General features: G+C 37.7%; 1 protein-coding gene across 1 annotated transcript in view; it reads right to left on the bottom strand.

The window, feature by feature from the left end:
- LOC110111020 (putative E3 ubiquitin-protein ligase RING1b) overlaps positions 1-9,720 on the bottom strand; it is a 27,737-nt gene extending 18,017 nt beyond the window's left edge. The window contains exons 1-3 of the mRNA XM_028698795.1: positions 9,394-9,720; positions 9,249-9,309; positions 3,574-3,632 (exon numbers count right to left, since the gene is read on the bottom strand). Of these exons, the coding sequence (XP_028554628.1) occupies positions 3,574-3,632; positions 9,249-9,309; positions 9,394-9,559 (286 nt within the window). The 5' untranslated portion in view covers positions 9,560-9,720. The remainder of the gene's footprint in view (positions 1-3,573; positions 3,633-9,248; positions 9,310-9,393) is intronic.
- Between the last annotated feature and the right edge of the window lie 2,173 nt (positions 9,721-11,893).

Here is an 11,893-nt window from a genome sequence, read left to right as displayed (position 1 = left end):
TATCCCCCATATATAACTTATTTCACCTTTTATATAGTCATCCTTTTTAGCCCTAATGACATATGCTTTTAGTTGCACTTTAGTTGCGCTTTGGTTGCGTTTTGGTTGCGCTTTGGTTGCGCTTTGGTTGCACTTTTTGCTCATTCACTAGTTTATGAATATTTACCCTTTTATGCTTACGAAATCATTAATATCGCTAAAGATTACCCTTTACATAACAATTTCATACATATACAACCATATTCATACAAAATAACCAAAATAAACTAGAATACATGTGATCATAAACATAATCAAGAAGAAGTGCAATAAGAAAATATTTACTAATTCTTATAATCTTGTTTAGGTATCTCACCTCGTTCTCTAGAGAAGTCGGGTCAGTTCGTTCTCCTAAAGTACCCTTGCCTCCTTTCCTTTTATATACAATCTAAATCATAATTGTTGATCATTCAAATTTACATTCAAATAACATATAATAATTTATATGAAAATCTTATAAGTTTACCTCAAAGAAGTTTTTCTTCATTCACCCCAATGTGACCTCTCTTCTTCTAAGTCTCCTTTCTTCACTTTCCCTCCCAGTTACACCAACTTAGCCTGCATCAGTTTCCACCACTCTTCTGCACAACCAGCTTCAGCATTTTATTGAATTCCAACAACTAGATTTCAAAAATTTATTATCTGAAATCCTCCTTCAAAGCATCTCACAGCAGCAGCCTCAACAAGTGGCTTCCGCTACTCAGCTTGAAGCTGGCTTCCGATGTCCAAGGAGGGACGGGTGGGGAAAAGAAGCTAATGTCTCCACATAATAAATCACATTATAATAACTCTTCTAATTCCACTAAACCTTCTCAGTCATTCTCAGCCCTAGGATTTCCATCAGCTTCATGCATGTCAGTTTAAGTGGAATTGCTATAGTAATTGAGTGGAATTGCTACAGTAATTGAAGTACATGCTATTAAATAATTCCCTAATACTTAGCTTTTAATCTAGCTGTCATTTAAACAATAAACTATAACTAAATACAATCAATTAAACAATTAATTTCATAATTTAAAAAAAATGCTTGGAATTCAAGTAAATTGTATATAAAAATAAGCTCACATTTAGAGGAAGTTGATGCTTACATTATTTTAAATATATTTGAGAGCCTTATAGGAAGCCTGGGGTATTTGAGATGGGGATCAAACTCATTCATTAGCATTGTACCTTCTTTTAGTTTGTTTCTTAGGAGTTAAGAATGGATTCTCCTCCGCTCTCATAGTACTTTTCACACAACCCTTGGCCTTATCTTAGGATTCAGGACTAGCTAGGAGATGGATTACACTACTTTTAGGTCTTTAAGACCATAGTTTTGGCATATATTTGAGAACCCTTTGTGATGATATATCTCATCTCTGGGTGGCATATATGCATTACACGTGGGCTCTTTATAACATCTAATTATGAACTCATAAATTATAAAAGATAAAATAAAAAGATGTTAAATCATTAATGACTTAAATTGGAATCACTCCTGGTTAATAAATTTAAACTTATAAATTGAACACCACATGCTTAATTAGATCAACACTCTCAATGACTTAGGACGCACTAGGTGTTGTGATAGACATATCCCGTAAGCATCATAGGGCTAGGATATGGTTAGAATTTTTTTTTTCATGCATATTATGAGGTGATGGTTTGATTGAAAGTGATGTTTTGGCTTGTTTCTTCTGGATTGATGATGTGATGTTGTGGGCATTTGTCCTTAAGTGATTAAGATAGAAATATATGCATCTTGTTTTACTTTGCAAGTGGCCATGCTTATAAAAGGGCAAATAAAGTTTATATAATTATGCATAATCAATCTTAACTTGCAGGTGCTATCATAATAAGCTCAAGCCCTAAATAAGCATGGCCAATATGGGCTATGGATATAGCTTGGCACTATCTTATGTCAGGCATTGTGTAGATATACAATTTATTGCACTAACTTTATCTTCTCTTGTAGGGATAACCTATAATTTTTTCAATCATCTAATTTTAATTTAGGAAAGCTATGTAATTATGTGGACTATTTCAAAAGGTAGGGGGCCAACTGCTAATGTACATTGAAGCATTCAAGGCCCCGCATATCATTTCATTGATATATAGTTTTAAACTGAGTTATAGTTATGGTAGAGCTCAACTATTTTTATTTCCTAGGGTGTATTATAGAACTCAACTGCACTTCTGATATTTCATTTATTATTTTATTCTTTGATGATTTGTGTGTTCATTTTTTATTGTTCACTAGAATTGCATGATTTTTTTTAGGTTTCTTTAATTATTTTGCTTGGGAGTGGCCTGAATATTTGTCCTCATTAGGCTCTTAGAATGTTAAACTTTCTACCTTAGGCAACCAATTGACTTAAAAAATAATCATAGAAAAAAATAATAATATTTTCCTTAAAAAATAAAAAATGCATGGCTTTCTTTAAAGCTACTTTTTAAAATAACAATCAACCCAACCCTAAGTCAGTAAAAAACCCAAACTGACACCCACATGCATAGCCCAATGAGTCTTTGGGATACATATTTATGGTTATATGTATATTTATCTTTTGAATCTATAAAGAGAATTGTTTTCTATCTCCCCAAGGATAATACAGTTCCACTCTTTACAAAGCATGCAAAAGAGAAATATATGTATAATCAACATGCCTTCCATTGAGCCCATGAGGGGGGTTTGTTTCCATCTCCCAAAGTGGTACATTCTCTCATTCCCTTTGTGGTGTCTTTCGAAGCTCACAATTATCTATTGCAAATGTTGTTACCATACTTAGCCAAGACATACAAAAATGCCTTAAAAGAAAGATGCCAAAAAAATATCAGTGAATATATCTCAGATTCTCTTATCTTTGCAAGTTGTTAAAATAGTGAGAAATTAGAAATCAATAATACGAGTTCAAAAGTATAGCCACCAAGAAATTAAAATAGCAGCCCAAAACGTAACCACAACTATAAGTTCATAAAAGTCTAGAAGCAAAAGTAGCCGATCCAGGCATTTGTAGAACATTTTAGCATTTTTACGACACGCATAAGATGTTAAAAATTCACTATGGAATCAATAAAAAAAGTCTTGTGATGGAGAGAGGCAAAGAAACTTTTAATCAGTTTAGCTTGCACACATGTATGTGTGAAAGTATCCATGCATGGACAGTTGGACACCATGTGCGTCGGTGATATGAATAAATATTCTCCATTTAATGAAGGTGAAATGTAGCCTAAAAGATAATATGGGTCTCCAATGGAAAAATAGATGTGTAAGGGTAAGTCCTAAAAACCAAAAACAAATACATAGCAAGTAATTCATAATGTTGAAATAGAACTCAAACAAAATGTGAAATTATGCGGGGAAAAAAAACCTATAAATGCACCGTGAAAGATTAGGTGCTCTCCCATTGTAAATTAATTTTCTTCAATCTCATATTAAGCATAGCATTAAACAAACCTATCTTAGATGAGGTTTAATTATGCATAAATAACATGGCCAGAAAATGGAGGTTGAGACATGATTCAACCAAAGAAGATCTCCCAAAGATTGCATACCAAAACATAAAGGGCATTCCACCTCTTTGCTTACGTCCTCTAATTTAACAAGGACATACCTGTAAAAGTAAGATTCATAAATCATTTAGTGTAGAGTAAAAGATAAAATGCCGTGAAAATGTTGAAAAAAAAAAAACAGTTAACCAGAGATGTTAGATGTAGATTTTGAGAATGTACAATCAAGATATATTGAAAATGTTAAGGGTGCATTGTCCTATGGGAACTAATTTCTATGAATCATAAATTTATTCTGAAAAGAAAGATAAAAAAAAGAGAGCTATTCCGAGAAGCTTGATATGGCTAATGAAGATGGATTGAGAAAGAAAGTCTTCCTCGGCTGCGACTTGCGTTCCTGCATAGAGAACAGTAAGATAGAACAAGAGCAGCGGAGAAGAGGAAGAACTGTCTGTAAGAAAACCACCATGTGTTGTATTAAATATTGCTAAGGTATGTATACTAGTGTGTAATGAGTACAGTTTTGCACATGACAGAGGTTTGTTGCAAAAGAAGGGTTAAGATTGTTTGGTTTGTTAAAAAGTAGAAGAGAGGATGAAATTTATAAAAAGGGATGTAGATTAGGTGGCCCGCTTATTAACATGAGTGCTTATCACCGCCTCGCAAATTAATGATCTGGTGATAGGAGTGTTAATTTGAAGCAAAGCAGTAAAAAAATTGGTCAGAGAGAGCGATTTTGTGAGAATGTTTGTTGGTTGGTCTATAGAATGGATGTGGTGGACGGTGATTTCATTGAAGTGGATGCGATACCGGATGAAGTGATAGTCAATCTCGATATGCTTTGTGCGGACGCCGGACGTGGAAGACTAAGTTGTTGGCTAGAGCTAGAGCAGAAGTATTGTCGCAGTGGAGCGGCATTGGAGAGCTTGGTGGAATGTGGAAGTCTATGAGGAGGCGACGTAACCATATGATGTCTGAGGAAGTAGAAGATAGTGCTCAATACTCTGCTTCGGTGGAAGACTTAGCAATGATTGGTTGTTTCTTAACATTCCAAGATAGAAGATTGTCTCCCAAGAAGGAGCAGTAACATGTGATGGATCGGCGATCGACAGAGTCAGAGGCCCAATAGGAGTTGGCATAAGAGTGTATAGTTAGATTACCTCTGTTGATCGGTAGACCAAGATTGTTGGAGCCTTTAATGTATCAGAGAAGCTTGTTGAGGGGATTATGCATTGATTGGGAGAGTAGATTAGTGGTGAAGACAATATCTGGATGACTGATGGTAAGGTAGTGGAGAGAACCTGGTAATTGATGAAATAAGGTTGGATTGGCATATGGTTGATTTTCCTGTAGTTGGTTAATGGATTTAATGGACAGGGGAGTGAGAGCAGGTTTGCAATCAACGAGATAGGATTTGAGGAGAAGATCGTTTGCATATTTTTGTTGATGGAGAAAGCAGTTGTTGGAAGTGTGCTCCACCTGCATGCCGAGAAAGAATGAGATAAGGCCAAGAGCTTTTTGGGAGAATTTGTCTTGAAGAAAGGAGATGGTGGTATGAAGGAAAGTGGAGTTGTTAGAGGTAATGAGGATGTCGTGTACATATAGGAGGAGGTAGGCATGAATTGTATTGTGGTTTTAGAGGAGAAGAGAAGCATCAGCTTTGCTGAAGATGAAACCGAGAGTTTGGAGATAAGTTGAGAAAGATTTGAACCAAAGACGGGGAACTTGTTTTAGGACGTAAAGGGTTTTGTGAAGCTTGTAGGCGTGGTTTGGATGAAGTTTGTCAATGAAGCCTCGAGGTTGGGACATTTATATGTCTTCATGAAGGACATCATGCAAGAATGCATTAGAAACATCGAGTTGATGAACTGGTTAGTTATGGTGAAGAGCTATGGTGAGTAGAAGATGAACAGTGGGCATTTTGGCAACTGGACTGAAGGTGTCAGAAAAGTCTACACCAAATTGTTGTTCAAAGCCTTGGGCGATGAGGCGAGCTTTATAGCGCTCAATGGTACCGTTGGGTTTCATTTTGGTTTTGTAAGTCCACAGGCAACCAAGGAGATTTTAATTGGGGGGTAGAGGTACCAAGGACCAAGTACCTTGTTTTTAAAGGGCAAGGAATTCTTCGGACATAGCTTGTCGACAAGCAAGATGTTTGGAAGCTTGAGAATAAGAGGTAGCTGTAGTATGAGTTGAGGAAGTAGTGGTGAGGGAGAAGATTTGTTTTGGTCTGAAGATTCCTATTTTGGAGAGGGTTATCATGGGATGAGTAGGTTTGTTAGTAGGTGCAGGTGGGGAAAGGGAAGAGGCGGAGTGGGAGTTTGAGGAGGAATTGAGAGGGGAAGTGGATGTAGTAGTGGAAGGTGGGGATGGTGGCATGGTATGAGTTGTTGGAATTATTGTAGGATAGGTTTGTGGAGAAGTGGGTGTTGGAAGTAAGAGAAGAGGACGTTAGAGAGAGGCATTGATATGTGAGTTGACGGTAGGAGATTGTTTAAAAGGGAAGGTGTTTTCATGAAAGACTACCTAACGGGAGGAAATTATTTTGTGAGTTGGCATGTTGTAACAACGGTATCCTTTGTGAGTGAGGGAATAGCCGCGGAACAAGCATTATGTAGAGAAAGGGGCTAGTTTGTGAGGGGCAATTGGTTGTAGCAAGGGAAAGCACATGCAACCAAAGATTTTTAAGTGGTGATAGGTGGGTGGAGTGTTATTGAGAAGTTGAAATGGGGAGATGTTGGTAGATGACCTTGATGGGAGGCGATTGATGAGGTATAATGCAGTTTTAAGAGCTTCAAGGCAAAAAGTGAGAGGAAGGCCAGTTGCATGAAGAATGGCTCCGATGATTTCAATAAGGTGACGGTGTTTACGTTCGACAACTTTGTTTTGTTCCGAAGGGTATGGGCAGCTGAATTGATTGATGATACCTTGAGAAGAGAGGTAGTTATGAAAAAGAATAGAAGTGTACTCACCACCACCATCAAAGCGCAATATTTTGATTTTTCTTTGAAAGAAATGTTCAACATTTTGACAAAACTGGTAAAGATATGTAGAACCTCAGATTTACAATGCATTGGAAATAACCAAGAGAAATGAGAGAAATCATCAACAAAGAGAACATAACATTTAAAACCAGCTAAAGAAGCAGCGGGGAAAGGGCCCCAAACGTCGGTATGTATAAGTTATAATTGCTTATATTGAAAAGAACTACATATAGGAAAAGAAAGTCTATGGCTCTTTGCCACATTACAAGAAACACAACTAAGTAAAGTAGTAGATAATTGTAGTTGAATTTGCTTAGACAGAGACAATAGTTTGTTTTCATGTGCGTGAAAGAGGCGTGCGTCCTAGAGCATGGAGCTATTGGCTTGAGTCATAAGGGCAGTAGGAGTCGAGGAGGAGGATGGCAGATGATAGGGGTGTCAATATTTGACCCGACCCGAAAACCCGACCCGGACCCGACCCAGAAAATCCGGGTTGGACCCGACCCGCGTTGTCGTCTCTACCGCGCGGCCGAACCTGCGTTGTCGAACCCTCCCCTGTCGCCACTCCCAAGTCGCGGGTCGTGTCGGGTCAACCCAGCAACCCGGCCAGGTAGGGTCCGGGTTGAAATGTCCGACCCGTTTACAAAAACGGGTCGGGTTCGAGTTGACCCGTTTAGATCCGGGTCGGGTCGAGTTCGACCCGAACCCGACGGGTTGACCCGAATTGACACCCCTAGCAGATGATACATGCCATTTGTGTTGCGTCCTTTAAAGAGGATTTGTTGGGTGGAGAGATCCTTAAGAACAAAGCCATGAGCATCAAATAAGATTGAGCAATTATTATCGGAGGTTAATTTATGAATTGATAAGAGGTTGTGTGACAAAGGGGGAACATAGAGGAAGTCGTTTAGAAGAAGCTTGCGGGAGGAATGAGGTGTTGGAAAGAGGATTTGTCCACTAACCATCGCCAATCATAACTAAGTCGCAGCCAGCGTATGGGGTGGAGTGTTGCAGAAAATTTGGAATGTTTGTTAGGTGGGAAGATGCTCCAAAGTCAAGAATCCAAGGGTACAGAATTTGATTCAAAAAAAAGCAAACCAATGCCCGGCCTAGGCGAAAGTACTTTCTTCTTTCCCTTCTTGTATTGCATTATCTTTTTCGAGGAGGTACCGATACTGAGCTGCTGTTCAGAGACGATAGCAGTGGGAGTTTGAAGGGAAGCTGTAGAATTGTTATATTGAAATCACCGTGATGCCAGCATTTATCGGCGGTGTGCCCATATTTGAAATAAATTTGGCAAGTAGGGCACTAAGAGAATGGTGTGCGACCACCAAGAGTTGTACCAGGGAAGTGATTTCCGCATCCAATGCGAGCAAAACGACTGCGAGAAGCTGTAAGAGTGGTTTTGGAATTGATTAGAGGGGAGTATTTGGATTGTTCGTTGGAGAGATTGATCTCTTCGCAGCACAGCAGTGAGTAGAGATAGCCTAGGCTGACAGGGGAGAGAGTGGTGCGAATTGTTATTTTAAAGGCTTGGTAGGATGGGGGTAAGCCATTGAAAATGCAAATGAGGATGTCTTCTTAGTCTACGGTAGGACCAACGATAGCAATATTGTCCACGAGGGGTTTAATGTGGGAGAGGTATTGGGTCATTATGAGGTCATTCATAGAAATGTTGTGGAGTTTGTTCTTAAGTTGAATAACTCGAGAACGGTTTGTTGGTTGAAGGCGTTTTTCAATGACAATCAAGATTTCGTGGCAAGTGGAGAGGGTGAGAATATGAGGTAGGATGGAGAAAATAGTGGAGTGGAGGGCAGCAAATAGGTTTTGGTCAAGGAGATCTCAGGTATGAAATGCCAAGTTTGGTGTGATTTTTTCGGTGGTGGAGAGATGTTTGGGGGACACGGGATGGAACCGGTGAGGTAGCCATCGAATTTGTTTGCGGTGAAGAGTTTGGTTATTTGCAGTCTCCGTATGGGGTTAGATATCGATTATGAGTTGAGTGTGAACTATGCTTTTGATGTTGGACATCAAAAACTTGAGAGAGGATGCATGGGATTGGTGGTTCGTCGAAAGAGGTCGGTTCCATGGGAGATGGAGACGGCGCGTGGAGTTGAGTGGCTCACGAGGAAGCTGAGTTATCCATAGGAGAAGGAGGTGCGGTTAAGCTTGATCAGTCTCTGATACCATGAATTAAGATGGATTGGGAAAGAAAGTCGTCCTCCGGCTGTGGCTTGCATTCCTGCATAGAGAACAATAAGATAGAACAAGAGCAGCGGAGAAGAGGAAGAACAGTCCGTAAGAAAACCACCATGTATTGTATTCAATATTGCTAAGGTACGCATACAAGTGTCCAATGAGTAAAGTTCTGCACATGGCAGAGGTTTGTTGTAAATGAAGGGTCGAGATTGCTTTGTTTGTTAAAATTTTAAAAGTAAAGGAGATGATGAAATCTGTATAAAGGAGAGGATGAAATTTGTAAAAAGGGATGTAGATAAGGTGGCCCCTTATTAACATGAGTGCTTATCAGATGAAACCAACTATATATGAATCATAAAACAGATGCCACCCTGACCACGTACGACAATCAAAAACACGCAAATTACGTAACTAGCAGAACTGGTTTCTATTAACGAAGGTTTTCAATGATCAAAGCCAACTTCATCGTGAAGAGTATAAAAAAAGAAAACAAAATATTTCAATCAGGAGTACATGGAAGGGAGCGAAAAGGCATACTCATCCTTCTCATCGCAGCTTTGCGACGAGGTCCTGCCATCTTCACCTTCCGAATCTGTGGCTACAACGCAGTGAAGCATCGAAGGGTGAGACAGCAAGGTAAAATAATCAGAGCGAACAACAGAGAAGAATAGAGACGCAGTACCGCGTTGGCTCTGGCGAGATCCAGGCAAAGGAGTCTGTGGGGGCTTAGATTTGACCTCGTCGCCACCACCGGCGTATGGAGTATCAACAGGAGTGTCAGCAGTCGCTTCTGCGGCCGAGAAGTCGTCGGGGGAGGGAGAAAGGGTAGCCAGCTTCTGGGCGAGCATCGCCTCGCGTCCACTCGAGAGGGGGTAGAGAGAGCAGGACAAAGAGAGAAAGGTAGAAAGCAATTGCGGGGAGGAAAAACCGCAGCGAAGCTATAAATGACCCCGTCGCCTCGCGCTTAGATTTTTCCTTTTATAGTAGAACTTTCTCTCTCCATTTCGAAATTTTGCTGAGATAGGAGGAATAGAAAGAGAAAGAAGGACAGAAAGAGATAGAGAGAGAACCAGGCGGGGGGTGTAAAGGGTGAGATGCCTGCTGGTCTCTTCTAATTATGGCTAAATTTAGGGGACGTCAACTTTAATTTGACCTTATAACATATTTTGATTTAAAAATATATATAATTTTTTAATAATTAATTTTAGATTAATTAATAAAAAATAAAACAATCATATTAATAAGTAAAAAAATTTAAAGAAAAAATAATTAAAACAGATCATTTCAAGTTAAAATTGAGTTGGTGGTTCAATCCGAACCTGACTCATTTAATAAATAGGTCGATTTATAGACCTGAATCTATATTATTTATTAAATGTGTCAATTTGAATCCGAATTTTTTTAGTCGAATTATTTTTTGACACCCCTAAGTAAAACCCACATGTGAGTCCACTTGAGCTCTATTTGATAAATGGTTTATAAATTGAATTTGATTAGATGATGAATTAAGTTTGAGTCAATCTTGTTTTGACCATGGGCGTATCCCCCATGTATTGAGAGAGGGGGGGGTGTCAAATTCCCACCCTAAAAGAAAATATTAAATGTTAGAGGTGATATTTAAGAATATTTTGGATATTTTTTCCCCTCTCAGCAAAAAAATTTGCCCTAATTTTATCATTCTTAAGTGTCTTTGCCCATCCTCACCCAAAAAAAAAAATTTTTACCCCCCCCCACCTTCCCCCCGAAAAAAGAAGCTGGATATGCCTCTAATTTTGAATCGTTAGCTCATGATCCGACTCATTTAAAAGATATTAATATAAAATACACTTAAAATATATCAATCGATCATGACAATTTTATTAAAAATACTTAAAAATTATATCTTTTTTTAATAAGACTATTTTATTATTTCTCTTCTAATTTCAAATTATTTTAAACATTTTATTGTAATAATTACTAAAATAATAATCATGTTTCCTTTTTTCACTTAAATTTTATTGATAACAAATCATACTTAATTAAAATTTGAAGATAACAATTTGAAATTATATTGGCAATATTATAGAGACCAAAATATTTATCCTTGATTTAAGAAACCTCCCTTACTATTACTATTCAACTCTAATTTCCAAATCTTCCATATCCAATTAGGTTCTCAAGTTTTGGTAATTGATTTATTTGTTGAACTTCTGAAAATATGTAGCTATTATAGGTACTTGCTGATTAATAATGATGTTAAAATCATGTTAAGCTGTATGTTCAAATGAAGAAATGCAGATATAGGAATATTCTTTTATATTGAATTATTGAAAGGAAATATATGAGTAAGCTTACTGTTGTAGAATATGAGCATGTTCTACAAGAAGAGAATTGAAATATAATGAATTGAGCAAATCAAGTGGCTTGATGATCAAATGTGGTTAATTGGTAGGAGTATCTACTAGCTATTGTTATAAAATTTTCATATCGTTTTTGTAAAGGAATGATATATTGCAATAGTTGTTATGTTATAGTGCAAACATATTGATATAAAATACATTTAGCCATTATCTCATAGTAGTATAGTCTTATGAATTAAGTTTCGTCGGTATGCATGTAGAATACGTGAGCGACAATGAGACATCAAATGCTATCTATTTCCATAATAGTTGGTTTGATGATCCGCGAATGGTTTGTGAAACAAAAATTGGCAAAACTTCTAAAAATATATTTTGAAATTATTACCATGGGTTGGTGATCATTGATTTTTCTCGTTAATGTAAAGCATAAAGCCAAAAATTTAGAAATTTTTAAAAGGAAAATATTTTGTACGTGGAAGCTCTAGTATCCAAAACTGTTCAGGTGATTACATCTCGATTCACTCCGACCAACCAACAAGCACAACCCGAAATCCTAAGTGACCAGAAGACCATAAAGACGTATTAGGTGAGCTTCTGTTGGAGTAGTGCGTACATGTGAATTTTTGTAATGGTAAATTGAGAAAGGAACAATGGTTAAATCTAGTTATTGTGTTGAGCAGGCGTCTAGGAACAAACTACACAGAATCTTCCGTGATGATAAGATTTAAGAACATGAAAGCTGACTTTAGAACCACATGCCAGTAGCTACTAACAAGTTGTGGGAGGAGATTAGTCAGATATTTATCTTGATATTAAATAGCTCTCATAAATTACCAATTCAAA

Source organism: Dendrobium catenatum, unplaced genomic scaffold (genome assembly GCF_001605985.2).
Source record: "Dendrobium catenatum unplaced genomic scaffold, ASM160598v2 fragScaff_scaffold_1132, whole genome shotgun sequence".
Classification (NCBI taxonomy): domain Eukaryota; kingdom Viridiplantae; phylum Streptophyta; class Magnoliopsida; order Asparagales; family Orchidaceae; genus Dendrobium; species Dendrobium catenatum.
The sequence above is the reverse complement of the archived record's forward strand: the minus strand, read 5'-3'. Positions and strand labels throughout refer to the sequence as shown.